The 21,831-nt window shown below is 37.0% G+C and overlaps 2 protein-coding genes and 1 long non-coding RNA gene across 6 annotated transcripts in view; 1 reads left to right on the plus strand and 2 right to left on the minus strand.

The window, feature by feature from the left end:
- LOC135090630 (uncharacterized) lies at positions 1–3,153 on the minus strand. The gene is made up of 3 exons (XR_010262064.1): positions 2,583–3,153; positions 1,048–1,337; positions 1–140 (listed from the first exon to the last, which is right to left on the minus strand). It is a non-coding gene; the product is annotated as an uncharacterized LOC135090630 (long non-coding RNA).
- Positions 3,154–4,771: 1,618 nt separating this feature from the next.
- On the plus strand, positions 4,772–12,795 carry LOC135090633 (ras-related protein Rab-18-like). Its single transcript, XM_063987574.1, has 5 exons — positions 4,772–4,971; positions 6,701–6,818; positions 7,066–7,257; positions 9,651–9,776; positions 10,488–12,795. Exons 1-5 carry the CDS (start codon positions 4,901–4,903, stop codon positions 10,599–10,601), a joined length of 621 nt encoding a protein of 206 aa, XP_063843644.1. The 5' UTR covers positions 4,772–4,900; the 3' UTR covers positions 10,602–12,795.
- A 3,261-nt stretch (positions 12,796–16,056) lies between these two features.
- The window catches only part of LOC135090632 (proton-coupled zinc antiporter SLC30A2-like), a 35,783-nt gene continuing 30,008 nt past the window's right edge, over positions 16,057–21,831 (minus strand). For 3 of the 4 annotated variants that reach the window (XM_063987572.1, XM_063987573.1, XM_063987570.1), the window contains 6 exons: positions 20,783–20,941; positions 20,310–20,472; positions 18,813–18,966; positions 18,387–18,615; positions 17,727–17,967; positions 16,057–17,526 (listed from right to left, as the gene is read on the minus strand). In XM_063987572.1, the coding sequence (XP_063843642.1) occupies positions 17,381–17,526; positions 17,727–17,967; positions 18,387–18,615; positions 18,813–18,966; positions 20,310–20,472; positions 20,783–20,941 (1,092 nt within the window). In that variant the 3' untranslated portion in view covers positions 16,057–17,380. The remainder of the gene's footprint in view (positions 17,527–17,726; positions 17,968–18,386; positions 18,616–18,812; positions 18,967–20,309; positions 20,473–20,782; positions 20,942–21,831) is intronic. The other variant, XM_063987571.1, reaches the window with a different exon arrangement.

Below are 21,831 nucleotides of genomic sequence, written 5' to 3' on the forward strand. Positions count from 1 at the left end.
AGGAAAAAGTGGGGAATGAGGCAGTGGGTGTGGAGAAGGAAGTGCCTGCTTCACCACTTCTGGCATCAACTATGCAGCATCAGGGCCCAGAATTGCCTGGTGCATCAGAAGTGTACCTGAATTAAGAGGAGGTAATCCACCTGGAAAAGAAGAGGAAGACTGAGCTTGCACTCCTGGAAGAATCCATAATGGAAAAAAAAAAAAAAAAAAAAAAAAAAAAAAAAAAAAAAAAAAAAGCAGAACAGGCTAAGTACAATTACTACACCTGGAAATTGGAGCACTTTAAACAAACAAACAATAGTAATAAAGGTATAAGTAATATTTGTTCTTGTTTTTAGCCACTCAACCAAACAGTAGTGTATATATTCAATTAAATGCAGTTTCTATATGCTCAACATACAATCTAGTTCAGGTAGGAAAAAAAATGTTATTTGCATGAGAATAACACCAGCCTCAGCTGTCATCACACAGGTGTCTCATCACTCATCATTGCTGTAATGAGAAAAAATTTATTTACTTCTTGATGTTATATGTTGTGGAATCTGAATACAGTATTTGCTCTTTATGTAGGACAACAATGGTGAAAAGTTTCTTTCTCCTTACAGAAGGGGAAGACTACAAAACATTTAATATTGTAGTCAGTGACACTCCCATAAATATAGCTGATAAATAATTAAGAAAGGGTCAGTTAAGTTAGTTGTGAAGATGTCTTGATATGTTTTCCTTACAAGAATTAAAACCCTGGAATGGTTAGTTATTTTTTTAGATGTTGCTGAGATCAAAATTTATCATAATCCATTTGAATATTATAATTTTGAACATTGGTACAGTACTGTGATGTCTGTGAGCAACTCTATCTCTGCAGAAGTGGGTGCCTGGTAGCTGAGAGTGAAAAATGGAAGATGAAATTAGCAACATAACAGTGCATAAGAGAACAAAACAAGGCTGACACATATAAATATAGATAACGAAAAAAAGGAAGTGTAAAAAAAAATAAAAATCCTGAAGAATGTTTTTATAACCAGTATTGTGTGTTGTGTTACTTACTTAAAGTGAAGCATAGTAAATTCATCCCTGTACAGGATTCCCTTACAGTGATGTTGAACTTCCAGTACTGGGGGTTGCTCATCATTGTCTCCATCCTCAGCTGAAAAGTCTTCTTTTTCTTCAGGAAGAATGATATCCCTGGTTTTGTAGATGTTGTGCAGCAATGCATAAACCTTTACAATTTGGCAAACTCTGGAAAGAGGATCAACTTGGATCTCACTGTGCAGTATGTGAAAACATCGCTTCAGCTGCCCAATGCCCATTTCAACAACACTGTTTTTCTGTGTGCCCTGAAATATAGGTTTGAATCTTACAATGCAGTGCTTGAAAATGGTATGATGTCTCTAGATTAATTTCTGTGAACATCCTGGTTTTATTATATTTAGGGTTAGGTTCAGTTTCATTAGGTTTATTAAAATTATTTCTAACAGATATGAAAGTTTAAACATAATGAAATGCAAAAAAAATAATAATAAATAAATAAATAAATAAAAATAATAATAATAATAATAATAAATAATAATAATAATAATAATAATAATAATAATAATAATCTCTACTGTTGCACTGGTTAGGTAAAAATATTTATATTTTTATTTAGTTGTTTGGGAACTTGTCTCTCTCCTAGTGGATGGGTTATTTTTTTATTTATTTATTTATTATTATTTTTTTATTTTTTTTATTTATTTATTTATTTATTTATTTATTTTTTTAGTGGGGGAGGTTTTTGACAATTACCTTGATAATTTTACTAGTAAAATTTATAACTGGTGGGACAAAGCCTTGAAGCCCCACCCCTTTAGTTGAGTTGTAAATTTATTACTTAGGTTAAATTCAATTTTATTTAACACATGGAACTATTTTTATTAGTAGTTTTCATGTGTTTTGAAATCATTTAATAATATTTACCACTAGAAATCACCACTGTGGGTAAATTAAATTTAGAAAACTAATGATTTAGCAAATTACTTCACTTCTCATGAAAACTTGGAAGAAAAAGAACCCATAAATATCCATTTGGGCATTTTCTTAAAAATTACCTAGTTTATTACTCTAATTACTTTACATAATAAAGTTTATATGACAAAGTGTAACCATGGGGAGTAAATCATTAGTTATGTGTATGTGTGTGTGTGTGTGTGTATGTGTGTGTGTGTGTGTGTGTGATAAGGAATAACTGATTAGGTAGCTTTACATCTATATTATAGTAGTTAACCTGTTATTATATAGTAGTAGTTATTATTATAGTAGTTAGCCTGTTATAGGAAGTCTTCTCCAGGCTTTAGTCAGAGGTATGGAGTCAGCAGCCACTTCTTGCTGGGATATCCACTATTTCCAAGTAAGTGACACCCAATTGGGACGATGCCGATGTCGAATATTCTACTGAGCCCACTTTGACTCAGTATCCGAGCATCGTGAACCGATCCCGGCCACTTGGCAACCACATCAATAACGTGGTACCCAACATAAAGAAACAAACTACACATTGATGCTGTGGTACCTTTTACTGTTGATATACTAGACTTCATACTCACTTGGCGTCACAATCCTGACGTGCGTCCCATCAATGACACCAATCACTCCAGGGAAGGCAGCAATCTGACTGAACTCCGCCTTCCTCCTTTGAATTTCCAATGGGGCGACTGTAAATCTTATGAACTGTAAGAGGATGGCATTGTCTTAGAGGGCTTTCAACGTGTCACTGATGACCCTGCTGAAGGTCTGCTGTGAAGGCCCAAAGTCTTCAGCACTAAACTGCTGCATCTTGCCCGTAGCCAGGTACCACAGAGTGATGATCACTTACATCTCAGGGTAGGAGGCCTTTCCCGCACCAGATCAGTCACGAAGATGGTACCAGCACGGTCTAGCCGATACCTCTCCACCAGCTCACGGTTGTCTAGCTCATTCAGGACGTCCTTCCTCTCACGAAATGTCCGTCTCTGTCGTCGCTGGTGAAGGCAGTGCGATTCATTAAGAGCGGCCATGTTTACTGTTAGGATATTATCTTGAGGAGCACGCGGGATGCAATAACACCTCGAGAGGTGTCTTAGCATTAAGACGCATGTTTAGGACTTAAAATGAGGTCTTGAGGATTTAAGACTCGAGTTCCATCATTTTGGTGACTTAAGACGATTATTTAACTTGAAAATAGCATTTTAGTCTTTATAAGTACGGGTTCACTGGAATAGAAAGTCAGGAACTAGAAAATACAAGAAAAGGAACTGAAATGTAACATCCATTTATCATACCAATGTACAGTACCTTGAATCTATTTAGAAAATTATCCTTATATATATATATATATATATATATATATATATATATATATATATATATATATATATATATATATATATATATATATATATATATATATATATATATATATATATATATATATATATATATATATATATATATATATATATATACGAGTATATATATATATATATATATATATATATATATATATATATATATATATATATATATATATATATATATATATATATATATATATATATATATATATATAAAGATGGATCACAGCAAAGATTAGTGTGATTTTCAAAATTTTCACAAGAAAGTACCCTTAAAAATATAATTCTTATGTCCGCTCTTTTTCACTGTAAGGTATACAGTGTAAGCATAACGATGTATAATAATAGCAGACATCCCGAAGAACACCTTCAGTACACTAGTAAAAAATAAATATATAAATAAGTAAATAATAATAATAATAAATTAATTAATTAATTAATAAACAAAATAATAATAATCAGTTGACATATTTCATCCAGGTGAGATAAACAATTAAACAAAGCTGGACAGTGGAACAATAACGGCTGGTATCAGCTAGTAAGTCGTGCACCCACACGTGTCTTCCCCATTGCACGTCCTGCAAGTGGTGGGTAAAAAAATATATATATCGTAGTGTGACCACAGTGGAATTTACAAGAATTATTGTACAGTCATTACTAAAGGCAATCGTAATATAAATTATATAATACCTGAAAAAGTAAATTACCAAGTTCTTTTATTTATTTATTCACTTATTTATCTATTTTATTTATTTATTTATTTATTTATTTATTTATTCATCTATTTATTTTATTTATTTATTTATTTATTTATTTATTTCATTTCATTTATTTATTTTATTTTATTCATTATTATTATTATTATTATTATTATTATTATTATTATTATTATTATTATTATTATTATTATTATTATTATATTTTATTTATTATTTTTATTTATTTATTTATTTATTTATTTATTTTATTTTATTTTATTTTATTTATTTATTTATTTATTTATTTATTTTTGTAGGTGTGGAAGGCTAGGGGTTCGACTGCTGGATCTCGCTCTTTGATTAGATATGACCAAAGATATGGCTGCAGAATCAGCATCAACTTTTATAGAGAGCGTAAATAACACGAAGAGGACGAAACATTGCGACTGATGAAAGTCACTATGGGTACAACATCATCTGTCAGCCGTGGTAATGCTCACGAAGGGAAATGGTTAACTACAAAGGAATTACGCAACATCATGGCGTTTTATACCTTGATGATTGTTTTGTGTCTCACCCAAAACTAACAATAAAGATTTTGTGTGGATGCTAATTTGCTCTGAATAATACCTAAATAGTTTTGTATATATTTACGTCATTTAATTAATGAAGGGGAAAAAAAAAGTAGCAAATAAATTTTAGGCTGGTGATGCAAGGTTGAGTCCTCAGCTGGCTGAGGTAAACACTGTAGCCATTGTTGTCACCTGCATCATTAAACTCTCCTGTGCAGTCTTATAACAGTGTTGCTCCTCGCCATTGATCATTTCCGGAGAAATGGCAGATCAAGACATCTTAACTACTCTGAAAATCCTCATAATTGGTGAGAGTGGCGTCGGAAAGTCGAGGTGAGTGGGTGAGATGGTGGCGGGTCTGGTCCTGAGTGTGGTGGGCGTGAGGTCCTTGCACCATCATATCATCAGCCACAACTGTTCTGTCGTCTTGTGTGTGTTGCCTGAATATTGTGTTGATTAAATTTCAATGTTAATGAATAACACGTTTGGTACAAATAGATTAACATGGTTTATCTACTCGTGTGGGGCAGTCTAGTGGTCACCTGACAGGAGTGCGGGACCATTAGGCCACCTTTAGTTTAGCCGTGAGACATTTTGGCTGTCAGCTGTTTGGGCTGCTCATAGTTTAAGTTGCAAGAGTTTTCTAGGATATTCATAGTTGAGACTGATATATTTTGGCGTTTATAGTTAGAACTTTAAGTAGAAAGTAAATAAATAGGAAACAGGAAGTTGCTTCAATAGAATGAGTGAAAATGAGAGCCTGAAAATCTACAGACAGTGGAGAAAAGAAATGGGAAGACATGGTATAATATATGACACTAGATTTGTAATTGTGATTTTGTTCAAATGCAGGACCAAAAATCCAAATATAAAAGATAGAAAAGATTTTGAGAAGACTGAATGGGAAGGGTGCCATGAAAGTAATGAAGACTAGACATTTCCTGTGCCTGGTATGTGGTGAAATTAGAAAGAAAAGTTTAGAATTACAGAAGTCATATCAAGAACAAGAAGAGGACATAACTAATTGTATTGTTTCTTTTGGCAACATAAAAATTGAACGGTAAAAAATAAACATGATTTTTACCAGGTAAGAAAAAGGGAACAAGTAAAATGAAAGAAGGAAATACAGATATCAAAGAAGCAAAAGAGTTAAGTGCTATTACAAAGGTAAGACTGGTGCATTACCTTACAGTGGAATGCTTCACCACTTTCAGATAAGTTTGCAAGATGTTTTGACCATCTTTTGATTAGGCTGTAAGGTGATTCAGTCATAAGATGTTCTGGCTGCTATGTGTATGAGCTGCAAGACAGCTCAGCCACTATTTTCAGCTGTATCTTATGCCAAGAGATAGTTAGGCCATTAGATATTTAGAGCATAAAATGTTTCATCCATTTTTATTTTAAGATGAAAAGGTATTTAGACTGCATGACATTTTGGTAGTTTCTTATTTAGAATTTAAGACCATTTATACTTGAGGCCATATTATTTTTCATCAGTTTTAAGGGTAAGTCCCAAAGAGTGCTAGAGTGCAAGATGTTTTAGCCATTTAGTGATTAGGCCAAAAGACATTTCTTCTCTTTTTATCCTTGGCTGTAAGACATTTTTGCCATTTCAGGTCTAACTTTTAAGATATTTTAGCTACTTTTTTGTTTAAGCAGAAAGATAATTAGGTTGTATGATGCTTTGACTGCTAAGTTTTTAGGCCGTAAGACATTTCAGGGCATTTTAAGTTCAGGCCATAAAATGTCTGGCATTTGCGTTAGTGTGTAGCTGAAGGTGCAAACCTGTGATCCCCAAACATGGTGTCAGCTAAAGCCACAATGAAATGATTCAGAACTGCCCCTATTTCACAGTCTGAGACAAACATGCTGTGTTACTTCTTGTGTCTCATTCAAATTTAGACTATATATTTAGCAGGTAAACTCTTATAAAGGAGATGATTCAGTAAGCTAAGATCCCCACCAGTTATGTAATGTAGTGCCACAGTAGATTGATGATGACACTTATTGGTTCCTGCAGCCCAAAATATTCATGTATGTGCCTTCCTCCATTACCTTCCAGCCTCTTGTTGCGGTTCACTGATGACACTTTCGACATTGAGCAGAGTGCAACCATCGGGGTAGACTTCAAGGTTAAGACAATTACAGTGGATGGCAACACAGTAAAACTTGCCATATGGGTGAGTTGTGTTTTTTTTATATATATTTAGCCTTAATACCTCAAAGTTTGTTGTAAATGAGTGTATGCAACCTAAAACAAATTATTCCATTGCTGTTTTCTCAAATTTTAATAGAAACTACCTTGCCTTCTCTCTTATGTAATAACTTTACTTGAATAGGTTATGAACTTAAAATGAACTGATGCATTATAGATATTAAAGGGAAAGCCAAACTATTTTCACATCACATGTCTCTCTCATCCTCTAGGACACAGCAGGACAGGAAAGATTTCGCACCCTGACGCCAAGTTACTACCGAGGGGCACAAGGCGTGATCCTTGTGTATGATGTGACCAAGAGGAACACCTTTGCCAAGCTGGACATGTGGCTCAATGAACTAGAGACTTACTCCACTCGCACAGATATTGTCAAGATGCTGGTGGGGAATAAGATTGATAAGGTAAATGAGAGAGAGAGAGAGAGAGAGAGAGAGAGAGAGAGAGAGAGAGAGAGAGAGAGAGAGAGAGAGAGAGAGAGAGAGAGAGAGAGAGAGAGAGAGAGAGAGAGAGAGAGAGAGAGAGAGAGAGAGAGCATATATATGCTTGGAATCATGCCAAGTCTGTTCTACAACTAGCCAAAGACTCCTTCATTAAAAAAGAAGTGTCAAAATCTTTCAAGATATCTCTTTTTGTGACTTCTGGCACCTAGCCAAAAACATCTCCAATAACTTTGCTTCTTCATCTTTCCCTACTTTATTTCAGCCTGATGGCACCACTATCTCATCTATTTCTGAAGCTGAACTCTTTACTTAAACCTTTGTTAAAAACTCCACCTTGGATGATTTAGGGCTTCTTCCTCCCTGTCCTCCACCATCTGACTGCTTCATGCTACCCATTAAAATCCTTTGGAATAATGTTTTCCATGCCCTTGCTGGCCTAAACCCTTGGAAGGCTTATGGACCTGATGGGATCCCTCCTACTGTTCTCTGAAATTATGCCTCTGTGCTTGCACCTTACGTAGTAAAACTCTTTCAACTCTGTCTATAAATATATACCTTTCCTTCTTGCTGGAAGTTTGCCTACTTTCAGCCTGTTCCTAAAAAGGGTGATCATTCTAATCCCTCAGACTACTGTTCTATTGCTTTAATTTCCTGCCTATCTAAAGTTTTTGAATCTACCTTCAACAGGAAGTTTCTTAAACATCTATCACTTCACAACCTTCTATCTGATCTACAGTATGGGCTCTGTCAAGGCTGCTCTACTGGTGATCTTCTGGCTTTCCTTACTGAGTCTTGGTCATCCTCTTTTAGAGGTTTTGGTGAAACTTTTGCTGTTGCCTTAGACATATCAAAAGCTTTTGATGGAGCCTGGCACAAAGCTTTGATTTCCAAACTACCCTCCTACGGCTTCTATCCTTCTCTCTGTAATTTCATCTCAAGTTTCCTTTCTGACCATTCTGTCGCTGCTGGGGTAGACAGTCACTGTTCTTTTCAGTCTACTAACAGTGGTGTTCCTCAGGGTTCTGTCCTGTCACCCACCCTCTTCCTATTATTCATCATTGATCTTCTAAACCAAACTTCTTGTACTATCCACTCCTACTCTGATGATGCCACCCTGCACTTCTTCACGTCTTTTTGTCGACATCCAACCCTTCAGGAAGTAAACAGTTCATGGAAGGAAGCCACAGAACACCTGACTTCTGATCTCTCTAAAATTTCTGATTGGGACAGAGCAAACTTAGTATTGTTCAATGTCTCAAAAATTAAGTTCCTCCATCTATCAACTAAACACAACGTTCCAGACAACTATCCCCTCTTCTTAATGACACTCAGCTGTCCCCCTCTTCTACACTGAACATCCTTTGTCTGTCCTTTACTTATAATCTAAACTGGAAACTTCACATCTCATCTCTAACTAAAACAGCTTCTATGAAGTTAGGCATTCTGAGTTGTCTCTGTCAGTTTTTCTCACCCCCATCAGCTGCTAACTCTGTAAGGGGGCATTGTTCGTCCATGTATGAGGGGGGGTTCCACTCATACCACTCTTTTAGATAAGGTGGAATCAAAAGTTTTTTGTCTCATCAACTCCTCTCCTCTAATTGACTGTCTTCAGCCTCTTTCTCATTGCCGCAGTATTGCATCTTTTGCTATCTTCTACTGCTATTTTCATGCCAACTGCTCTTTTGATCTTGCTAATTGCATGCCTCCACTCCTCCTATGACCTTGCTGCACAATACTCTTCTTTCTCTCACCCCTATTCTGTCCACCTCTCTAATGCAAGAGTTAACCAGTATTCTCAATCACCTTTCTCTGGTAAACTCTGAAACTACTTGCCTGCTTCTGTATTTCTACCTTCCTATGACTTAAACTCTTTTAAGAGGGAGGTTTCAAGACACTTATTCTATCATTTTTTACTACCGCTCTTGACTGTTCAGGAACCAGCTCCTCAGTGGGTCTTTTTTTTTTTTTATTGCAGTTTTGTTGCCCTTTGCTGATGCTCCTCCTACATTAGAAAATAAATAATTATATAAAAAAATAGACAGATTGGTAGATTGAGATGGATGTAAAGTAATTTTTACCATACAGAGAAAAAAAACAGTTATTCTAACAGATAAAGACAGAAATATGTAAAGAGTTATATTTACTCTCAGATAACTAAATAGGTAATACAGAGATAGGGGCAAGACCAAACAGATAAACATGGATGTAGAAAAATTACTTCTGACTCACTACTTACACATTTTGTCTGCTATCTTATCTGTTTTGTAAAGTGAAAGGCAAAAAATTATGTTCACATGAGTTCCATTCAGTGTGATTTAATTACCATATATTCTTTCCTGTTCTTGACTTGGCAGGAGAAAGTTGAGGTCAGCAGGGAAGATGGACTGAAGTTTGCCCGTCGTCATGCCATGCTGTTCATTGAAGCCTCAGCCAAGACCAGAGATGGAGTGCAGTGTGCCTTTGAGGAACTGGTACAGAAGGTAAAGGGTTGATAATACTGCTCATGTTTGTTTGCAGTTTTGGTTTTCCTATGGAAAAGTCGTGGTGGGGAAAACCTGTGCAAGTCTTCTCAAAGTTCATTCTCCTTCTGGTTATGCTCCATTCAAAACATTTTATTAAAATTTTGAATGCAGTTCACACCATGATGAATGAGAAAGCTATATAGAACTTTCTACTCAGAATAAGATGTTCTCTTAGGTTTGAGAAAGTGTGATGCAACTCGTATTAGAGAGGGAGTCCTTATTACGTGACAGTCTGAGTTGTGTGAACATGTGTTGTTCACCTGCCACCTGTGGGTTGTCCTCACATTGCCACTGAATTCCAACCTCTTTCTTTTCTTCCTTCATCCTCTTGTCTTTTATCACTCATATCCATTACTATAAAGTCTACAATGAGTTAAGCCATAACGTTTCTCCCTCTTTACCATCCTTGTCACATTGATCTATCAACACAAGGATTGAAGAGCAATATTGAGGTGTCTAGCTTAAAAACTTGTGATGAAATACTGCACTTATTGCCAGATGATGAAAAAAAGACAGCATATAAACGTGTGTGTACATAATTATTCATATGTGCTGTTGTTGAGTTGTTCAGCATTTCTAGTGATTTGATATGAGGTTGATTGAACAGACTGTATCCCTTTCTCTCTCTCTCTGGTCTCAGTAGTTGACTCAGTGTCACTGTCCCTGCAGATCGTTCAGACGCCGGGGTTGTGGGAGATGGACCACCGGCCTCAGGGAAGTTTCAGTGTCACCAACCAGAGGGACGACATGGACAACTACTGCAGCTACTGTTCTGTGCTCTAAGGGCCTCTTGCACACGTCAGTGAGCTTGTTATTGTACCGTTGGCTGTTTTGTGACAATAGGTGCATTATGTCTACTCAGAGGAGGCACTGTTGTTAAAGGGGACCTTATCATTTTTGCATTTTTTAAAAGTTTGGAGGAATGATGTGTGCAGCTCACAGGCCCAGTGGCTCAGAGGCTTATTCAATGCATAGTTGTGGTGGGTCTCGAGTCCCTGAGGTGGGGATGGGAGGGGCAGTGTTACTCATATTAGGCTTTTGTACACTCCGTTTTAATTTCAGTAACAGATAATCAAGGTGCTCAGTACTCTGAGCTGCACAACCATGTCATTATATGTATGGATCTGAAAAGTTAGGGTTGCTTAGTACCAGTGAATTCAGGTACATATTTAAATATAAATATTTGATGAGGATGTACAGTTTATCATAGGGATCAGTAACAAGGTGCAGTATGTTGATTTTTACTTAGGTGTTTATTGATGTTCCAGACTTCCTTTTTAGTTTATAATTCTGAATTTTGTATCTTTTGTAAACATTTCTAGCATTTTCTTTTAAAGCCCAAAACTCTTCAAGTGTCATTGCAACTTTGAGTATGTTTAACACAAATTGATGTTTTGAGAAGTGGTAATGATGTTTCCTTAAGAGTTTTGTAACATACCTGGTGATTAAGGACTCTATTAACTAACCATATATTTGGCAGGATCTGTGTCCTACATAATATTATATACTTGAAGTATTTGTAATCACATGTCTCACTGAGGCAAACAGCAATGACAGTGTACAGCAAAGGTTGATATAGTCCTTTGCACACACACACACACACACACACACACTACCACACAGCTCACTAGCTCAGTGGAAATGTCCTTGCCTATCATTTGTTAGGTTGAGGTCCATACCCTGTTCAGGAGTAGGTTTTGTCCTTCCTGAGCAGGAGGATAGAGTGCATTGTGTAAAAGGTCTCAGCCTTACTATCTCTGGTAGAGTAATAGCTGGTGACCATAAGTCAAGTCCAGCTTGTGATCCTCAAGTCACTAGGAAGAATTACACACACACACACACACACACACACACACACACACACACACACACACACACAGTGACAGCTGTGTGCTTTACTTGCTGACGCAGGGGCCATGAGGTTTAGCAGGAGTTGGTGGATGTATAATAACTTATTTAAAAGATATCTTTTATTATATGTTATTGATATATATATATATATATATATATATATATATATATATATATATATATATATATATATATATATATATATATATATATATAATTTTCAACAAAAGATACATATAAAACAAAACTAAAAATAAATACAAGGTATAAATCTTTTGACTTCAACAACAAATTGTATACTAAAGTTCTCACTCCTCTTTATTTGTTGCAACTAGGTGTATTCTTTGCACTGGATGGTATGCCTACATGTAATCAGTCTTTGTTCCCCACCACATAGTGATACAATGTAAGTGATCTTAATAAATGTAATAAATGTACAGTTCAGGCCAGAACTTGCCCATAAAGCTTCTGGCAAGATAGGTTAGGTAAAAAATTTCCTGTACAGTGGGTAGTGTGGAAGTGACTCGTTACTCACTGTTTACTGACGGAAAAAATGTGATGAGATTAAAAATAAATGCTCCAGGAATGTAGCTAACTGAGATAAGGTAGTGCCATTTTTTTCTTCTTTTTGCATAGCTTAAATGTGGCACTGCACTCAACAACAGGCAAGGCAGTCCATTGTATAAAACATTTCTGTGACTTCCACTTGCAGATGACCGACCACTTGACGTGAATGAAATGTGAGACAGAAATCAAATAGTACTATCTCATTTTTGTAACAATAAAATTCAACAAAATAAAGCAAGTTTATCAAAAAATGACCAGTGTAGGTTATTTATTTACTCTGATTACTTTGGTGAATTTTGCCCTTTACTAGCACAGTCAAGGGCAGGCCTCTGCTGGTGCCAAGACACTTGGCAGACCCTCCCTTCATGCTTAATTGTGTGAGTGTTATGGTGGGAGCTTTATAAAATTATGTACAGCTATATAAAATTTCATATATGATTAATATCTCGTGGAAGACCTACTAAGAGAGAGAGAGAGAGAGAGAGAGAGAGAGAGAGAGAGAGAGAGAGAGAGAGAGAGAGAGAGAGAGAGAGAGAGAGAGAGAGAGAGAGAGAGAGAGCATAGCAAATTAACATATGGTGACCCCTGTCTGTCATGTATGTTGCTGCATCACTATACACGCAAAAGGCTACACCAGTAGAGATGTACTCATTAATCATTAATCTTATGCACTGCCTTCATGCACAAAGTATTCACAAGGTTTTGTCTTCATATAAGTTATTTTTTCTTATTTATGCACTTTACTGCAGCTTTATATTGTATATCTACACAAAAAGCTGCGTTTCAGGAATTCAAACATGCCACAAGACTAAAAATCAGTACAAGTATAAACATAATGCAAGAGAAATAACAGTAGTGTGTATCACATTCACTATTGTTGGAAGGCATATGATACTGGTTGCTATATTATTTCCCTGGCCTATTTCCTTTGGTTGATGGTCAAGCAACATACTAGGATTCTCAAAACACTACTCTTTATACAGACACCCATTAACAACTTTAGTATAGTGAACATGATGCAATGCATACTTTCTGTATGGAGTCACTTTGTGCAAATGACACCAGTGGAATTATTTGCAAAAATATAACTCACATGTACATAAAATATTCAAGATGATCAATCTCCTGTACCTCTCCACCTGGTGCATCCTTTGTGTGTTCATCAGTGGCATGGTGTATGTTGTGTGTGTGCTGTATTACAAAATACATCACAGAGTGTGTTGTGCTAGGGATGTGAGGTGTGTTATGAAGTGTGTGGACAGCCTCCTCCCATGCCCTCATTGAACTCATGGAAAGTTTATACATAATATTCATTGCAATGCAAAGGGAGTTCTACCTTTGTGGACAAGTTGAGCTAAGGTGGTGGTGGTGAGGCAGCCTCTGTCCCAGTATCACTTGGGGTCATGGCTGCTGGTACACCTACTGTTTTATGAATGCACACTGTTTTCAACCACTATAATAAAAACAATACAAACAAACTAAAATGTGCATTCATAAGTCCTACATTCATCATTATCATTTATCTTTTTTTTTTTTTTCATGAAAAATGTTCTTGGTATTTTCACTTGCTCCACTTGTGTATCTGATATCTTTTGCAGCACTTGTACATGGCCACTTCAGATTAGCAATGGAAATACAAAGTGACTCTAAAATTTTATATATCTTTACATCTACTGAATCAATGAGGAGGGCAGCAGTGAATACTGCAAAAGGATAAAATGTGTTAGTATTCATTCTTAATTTTTGTTTTGAATCACTGTGTTCATGTTTGCATTCAACAAGGCCACGTCACATTCCACATAAAATGGCAAGTGACAGCATACTATTCTGAGGGTAAAGTAATCTTTTGCTGTATATTTTGTGATGTTATACTATACACATCCAAGATCCTCAATGTCCTCACAGTAACCTGCTCTATTGCCAGCATAACATAAACATTCAAAAGAGAAATTTTTGCTATGAGAGTAACATTACCACACGTGTGTAATGGCTCACATTTGTGAACATAAGAACATAAGAAGTAAGGGAAGCTGCAAGAAGCCACCAGGCTTATAAGTGGCAATCCCTGTATGAAATATACCTACCTATTTCTACCTATCATCCCCATCCATAAACCCATCTAATCTTCTCTTAAAGTTCCCTAATGTCTTAGCAATAACAACATGATTACTGAGTCCATTCCACTCATGTACCACTCTATTCGAGAACCAATTTCTTCCTATCTCTTTCTTAAACCTAAATTTTTCAAGCTTGAACCTGTTATTTCTTGTTCTACCTGGTTGCTGATCATAAAAATTTTGCTTACATCCCCATTGTTATAACCCTTATATCACTTGAAGACTTCCATCAGGCCCCCTCTTAATCTACATCTCTCTAAATAATGTAAATTTAATAGCTTCAATCTCGTCTTGTAAGGAATACTCCTCATCCCCTGTATTCTATTAGTCATTCTCCTTTGTACTGATTCTAATAGACCTATATCTTTTGTTTGAGAACATATAATTTTGTAAACAAATTGTCATAAAAAATTGAGAATCAATATTCAATCATTCAAATTTTGAAATCAGGTTAAGAAAGCTTTTTGAAATAGAATATTCAGCCAATCTATATAGACCTCAACTCAACTTGTCACCCACAGAGGAAGGGACATTGTGTGTGGAAAGCTTGCATGCAGTCATGGATGGGGTTGTTTGGTCATGTCTCAGGCAGTATGGCTTGTGTGAGAATCCCATGAAACTTAATATACTCTTCAGTACAATTTGTTCACTGGATATGTATAATATAAAAAACAAAGGGAACCAGAGATGCCCAACAGACATAATAGCTTCACTCAATCACTCAAATGTGTTCTGCAAGCATCAACTGTCCATCAGTTGATTTACTGCAGACCTGTTGCAAGACAATTTTGGAAGAAACACAACCATGAGAAAAGTCCAGCTCAAGTTTCCATATACTATGAGGAGCTGTGCTGGTTTATAATTTTATAAGAAAATAAGGAAATGAAAGCTTGTGAGGAACATTTCTGTAAAGAGTAGTACTCAGTTGCACCTTGTAATTGGGGTGTTTGGAATGGTCTGAGTTGCTGCTGGTCACTGGCTGTTTTAATGTAGGATTTGGTATACACTCCCATAGTTCTTTGGAGAGCCACATTCTAAAACTGCCTCGTGATACATTTTGATGAATCATACATTAATCCTAAGTGTTTATGCTAACAGTATCCATGAAATCTGGTGATGGACACTCTATATAACACTTATTATAAGCTAAATACTTGCAACTATGCTCTCAGCATTTTCATATTTACTTCTAGTCTCCTGCTACATGTTTAATTTAAAAAAAATTTTCCACTGGTTTCTACAGGAACTAATGTTTTATCTGGCAAAATCCTAAAAAGAACTGCACAAATACTATTTGTGCTGCATAGATACTGTGATCACTGAAACCATGCCAAGATGAAAGGGCCAACCAATATCAAACACAATAACTTTTCCAAAAGACCAAAAAACCCAAGGCAGATCTGAGTTTGCAATGCTGTTGTAAAACATTGGTCTGTACATGTGCTGTGGTTTAAAGAAGAACCAAGGTGTGAAAGGCTGGGTTGTATCTTCACAGAAAGTAGCAACTCAGAGAAGATGTTGGGAGACATAAATAGACAAGCAGCAACTCAGGGAAGAAGTTGAGAGGCACGATGCCAACAAGCAATCTTCACCAGTGTCTTGCTAAGATTTTGCATTAAAACACAGTTATTTCTTTCATATGTGCCAAGATTCATAGTATCATGTTAATTATAAGACTTAAATGGATAAAATAAACTTGTATAGAAGTAGAAATAGCTTTTATCCCAAGGTGGCTATACATCCCAAACCCAAGATATATGTAGTATTCATCTTTTGCCATATTTTTTGCTCTCTCCTTGATGATGGCTGAAATGTTCCTGATATTTTCATTAGTTTAATAACATACAAGTAACATAAAGATATTTTTCCAGTACACAAAGTTTTTTGTGCAAAATTAAGTCAGCTGGTGAATCTGGCAATTTTTCCAGACCATTGCAAATGCCCCAATTAAAAATGTCCCAATGCCAAAAGCCATACTTCAACAGCAATCTTAAATCCAGTTTGAATATTCAAGCAACTGTTACAATCTTACTGAATATTGCGCACATTCACACAACAAAAAATTCAAACCAATATAAATGTTACATCTCAATGTTTCAACTTTCTAAGAGCACCACGACACTCACAGACTGCACCAAGCATTGCCTTGGTGGTGACTCTGCTATGAGCAAACTGTTCACCAGCCAGCATTGGTACAAAAGTGGCAGAAAATCTATAAGCAAAGTTCATATATACATACACTTACTTGTTACTTATTTCTCCACAGAGTTCATTAGGTATAAATGAGGTGATATCACAACCTTTCCTCACCCAGGGCACCCAGCAAGCATTGAGCAGAATACTGAGAAAGCCTGCTTTTTCTGGTCCTAATTTTTCAACAGAGTTACTTCAGTATCACAAGTGTTCTATAAAAATACAATCCCTACAAACTCACACAGTAATACTATGGCTTCCTATCAAAACTAACAATATTTCCTAATTATACCTAAAAGTACAGGAGTTGAAAACTTTCTCAATTATGTCAGACAGTAGACTTTGTAACACAATCACATATACACAAAATTTATTAGGAATAAATTCTACTTTATTATTGTTGCATGAGATGCAGTTCTGATTGCCCTAGCCACACATGAAAATACTTATTATACAATGAAAGATTCTTAATATACATTTTACAGCCACCGGAACCTGTCCAGATCTGACTACAAGGCACAGCACTACACCAGCCCTCACCTGATGTAACTTGAGCACGTCAGTTGGCTTTCGTTACTCCTGAGAATGGAAATGCAACTTGGGCGGTTAATATGCCATGGAAATGCATACATGCATGCACACAAACACACCTAACACACACTTGGCACTCTCAGGATAAACGACCACCAATCACGTACAGAAGATGCATCAAAAAGGACTCAGCTGTAAACCTCTATAATACATAGATTGAAAAAAAAAAAAAAAAAAAAAAAAAAAAAAAAAAAAAAAAAAAAACAGGTGAAGGTGGATCCTAATGACTCAGGTACCTCTCAATCAGGTGAGCGGCTGACACTGATGGCAGTTGTCCATCAGTAGTGGCTGGTAACGCTCCACCTGGATGGTCGTGTGGAAGATCTGATGCCTCGACCTGATGACTCGCTGTGCATCCCTCAGCACACTCTCTGGGTCTGTGTTGGAGTCTGTGGAGAGAAGAGGTTGTGAGAGGAACATCTCACCCCTGAGGAATGTGTATCATGTTTGTTTTACAATGAGGAGCAAAAGAATAATAGAAAAGAATTACTGGAACAAGATTCACTTTCTTTGTGTCAGATCAACTAATAAAGGACTGAATCAATATATCGGACTATAAAAGGAAGGCACCAACTGCCTCAACACCCACCAATGGCCAAGTGAACTGAGCAAGCATTCTTATCAAGGGTAAGCGCCCACACATGTAAGGAGTGCACCATTTTGACGCCTGGAAGAGCTGTGAGGTTGGATACCACCATTGCATAGTCCACTCCCGGGGGTGCTCCCTCCATTAGGACATTAGCTAAGTCCTTCAGGATGGGCACCGTTGTGAAGAGGACAAGGACCGAAAAGATGAAGGTGCAGATGGGATCAGCAACTTTGTACTGTGGCTAAAAGAGGAAAGAGCAAAGATGTCAGTGGTGGTTGTATGGGATTAGTTTGAGATGGGAATGTGAACATTTGGTACAAGAGGGGACTAAGAAAATAATTAAAGGATTAGATAGTAAACAATGAAAAGTATTCATGGCAGACTAGCAGTGGAAAATGAAAGACTTCTGTATACATTGGTTATCTCAATGGGACATGTTGAAAGACAAAATGTGAGTGTGAGAGCAATGAAAGTGTATTGAAGACGCAGTAAGAAAACTTTGGTGAGTGGAATGGTAAAGTGAAAACATTCTTAAATATGGTTTGGCTACATTTAATGAAGAATGAGAAGTCTGTAAAAAAAAAATATATGAGTTAAATCTAGGTTCCTAACAGGAGATGAATATGTCACAAGGCAGGCAGGATGTTAACAAATCCTTACATAAAATCTGATGATGTATGCAGCTACAAGGACACCAATGCTCTGGATCAAATCCCCCAACACATGTATGAAGGCTGCCCGAACATTGATGTTAGTGGCATTTCCTGAAGACCCCTGAGGCTGATCAGGGGAGGTGGATGAGGGCTGCTGCTGGGTGTGGGGCCTCCCGTGGCTGTGGCCGTGGCCATGACTGTGCCCACCATGACCTGTGTGAAGGGCCACACCAAGGCTGGAAGGAAGGCAGGAGTTATTGCTTTTCAAGGCTTATTGTGTGTAGTCTCCTCGTTAATTATGTATATATTGATCATTATTAGTAGCTCTTGGTAGTGCTACTATCATTCCCTTTATTTTGAGCTTGAAACCCCTGCAGGTCTTATCTTCTGAATTCCTAATTCTTGCAAGGCAGGATTCATTTCCCACACTTACATGATGTTTATGACGACTCCAAGGCCTGCCACAATGATCATGGTGTCAGCCTCCACCTCAAAGTCCATGGTTATGACGCGCTGGACAGCAGCATACACCAGGATCCCGGTGATGACCCAGATGATAAGCACACTCACGACAGCCCCCAACACCTCTGTAAGCCAGAAGACAAATGTAGACCATGACTGAACACTGGGAGCACTATTGAAGCCTTTTATCAATCATGTCCATACTTGCTGTTGTCTCAAGAACATTTGGTGGACATGACAACATATTCCCTACACATTATACAAGATGAATAAAAGGTATATTATTATTATTATTACTGTGGAAATAATTATAATTTCTATTAGCACAATCACTTATTATTATCATTATTATTATTACTATTGAGTGGTGGTGCATAACAAGGGTCCAATGCACCACCCCCCGTGAAAACCATTTTATTGCATAATTATAACACTAGTTTAACCTGTCCTCTATGTGCTGGGATTGAATGTAAGACCCTTGTTACAGTGGATGTATGGTTGATAGTCCCTACAAAAAATCTTCTATTTTCAACCTTCCAGACAGGCACAGCTGCTGACCCAGGGAGGGGTCGAGAGAGAAGGGTATATTATCCTATAGCAATGAGAGGGTAAGCAAGCCAGTTTTAGGGGTCAACAGAGAAGGGTCCAATATCCCATATCATGGGTGGGTAAGACATTGGCGGGAGTGTGACGTCACGTGCTGTGAGGAAGTATGGGGGAGCATGATGATGATGATAATAATAATAATAATAATAATAATAATAATAATAATAATAATAATAATAATAATAATAATGATAATAATAATAATAATAATAATAACAATAATAATGTTATCATTAATTATGTTTTTACACTATTATTATTATTATTGATATTAACATGTACCACCATTTTTGAAGCAGTATTGTGCCAGAAAATGAGGTCGAAGTTCAGTAATAGCTGATAAATACATTGAGAATTTAAAATTATTTATTTATTCTTTAATAAAAATAAACATACATAATTTTACTAAAATTACTAAAGCATTTTGAAAATCCGAAATAATGCATTTCAAGTTTGATTTTGATACACAAATGGAGGTGGTAATTCAAAACTTAAAAGAGTTACAGTAATTTGCATATCGCTGAACTTTAACCTCATTTTCTGCCTTTTTTTTTTTTTTTTTTTTTATGTGGTGCGTTGGACCCTTGCTGCATGCCACCAATGTATTAGTGTAACATATGTGACAACACACCAATCCCATTCAAATGTTGGGTGCTTTGTAATTGCCAGAGTTGTTTTTTATACAGAATTGTGTCTGTCAAGCTTCAGGTTTTGGCCTAAACTCGTGAAGCAAATCACATAATCTTGTTACAATAACTAGTGACTTGAAATGTTCCAGAATAATACAAAGAACTCTCATGAAAGCAAGAAGAAGAAAGATAAGCAAATTACATCAACAGAGGAGAAATAAACATTGCCTTACCAGCCCTGTGGTAGCCAAAGTTCATCTTCTTTGAGGCTGGCCGCATAGCAAAGTAAATGGCCATCAGGGAGACCATGAAGGAGACCAGATCACTCAGCAGGTGGGCTGAGTCAGACATGATGGCAATGCTGTTGGCCAGATAACCACCAATTGCCTCACCAATCTGGATAAAACATAATATAAACACATCAAAAAGTCTGCCAAGCTGAAAAATTAATGAGCACACAAGGCAAGACTTCACAAGGATGTGGTGGCAAGGCAGAGATTAATGAAGAACTTTGTCACAGCATACAGATTAGAAGCCAAGAGAGAGAGAGAGAGAGAGAGAGAGAGAGAGAGAGAGAGAGAGAGAGAGAGAGAGAGAGAGAGAGAGAGAGAGAGAGAGAGAGAGAGAGAGAGAGAGAGAGAGAGAGAGAGAGAGAGAGAGAGAGAGAGAGAGAGAGAGAGCTATTACAAGAACCCCCAAGACTCACCAAAAAGACAGTGGTGAGGCAGCAGGCAATGGAGAGCTTAGTCATGGCTCGCTTGGAGGACTGAACACTTGGTTTTGGTAAATGACAGTGGTCTGAGCTGAGGCTGTTGGCCCCAAGGGATCCATGTCTACCCTCTTGATCCTCCTCCTCGTCCTCATCCTGCAAGAAACACAACTTTAATACAGTTCTGTGGCCTGTTGCCAGGCCACAGAACCACACTGGAACCTCAAGACAATGCATTTAGCCTTTTTGAGAGCAAGGCCCCATGAATCTGCAACACTGCAGATGTTGTCAATATCGTTCTGGCATGACAATGTACCTAGGGCTAATGGCAGGGGAGAAGAGTTGTATTTTAAGTAGAGCTTGAGATCGCCAATGAAAATTTTACAACTGTTAAAAATTCTAGATGGAAAGTGGTTGACATTTAACAAGAAAAACAGGGATCCCAGCACAGAGCCCTGGAGCACACCACTTGTGACATTTCTAGAGCTGCTGTTGGTACCTGAGACAGACACGCTCATTGTCCTGCTCTATAGAAATTGGCTGATCCAGCTCAGCAGGTCTGTGATACCAATGCACTGGAGTTTTTTTAAGTAGAAATGCATGGTTTACCACATCAAAAGCTTTAGAGAAGTCAAACAGTATCACATCTACCACACTTCCCGTATCTAATCCCAGAGCTACAAAGTCATAGATCAGTAACAGCTGTCCTGCCCTGCCACATAAAAAACCATATTGCTCAGCAGTGAGTATAGAATTTTGCTCAAGATAGGAGTAAATACAGTTGGCTACAATTTTTTCCATGGACTTGTAGCATACAGAAGTAAGCCTTATTGGTCTGTAATTTTGTGGATCTGAGAGGGAACCTTTCTTGAATATGGGAACCATGTTTGAGACCTTACACAATGAAGGGACAGTGCCTTTGCTCATGCTGGTGGTGAAGACCGAGTTCAAACAACTTGTACAAGCAGCAGAGAGAGGATCATGATCAATGAACATCGTTTCTTCTCTAGTCCAATCAATGGCAGGCAAATTCACATCACCCAGTA

The sequence above is a fragment of the Scylla paramamosain genome, chromosome 35 (assembly GCF_035594125.1).
Source record: "Scylla paramamosain isolate STU-SP2022 chromosome 35, ASM3559412v1, whole genome shotgun sequence".
Classification (NCBI taxonomy): Eukaryota; Metazoa; Arthropoda; class Malacostraca; order Decapoda; family Portunidae; genus Scylla; species Scylla paramamosain.

What these genes read in the sequence shown, in the direction of transcription:
- LOC135090633 (XM_063987574.1), top strand. Translation starts at nt 4,901, where the DNA reads ATGGCAGATCAAGACATCTTAACTACTCTGAAAATCCTCATAATTGGT. An exon ending in CAGTAAAACTTGCCATATGG is followed by an intron (nt 6,819 to 7,065) that starts GTGAGTTGTGTT and finishes CTCATCCTCTAG; the next exon opens with GACACAGCAGGACAGGAAAG. An exon ending in TGGGGAATAAGATTGATAAG is followed by an intron (nt 7,258 to 9,650) that starts GTAAATGAGAGA and finishes TTGACTTGGCAG; the next exon opens with GAGAAAGTTGAGGTCAGCAG.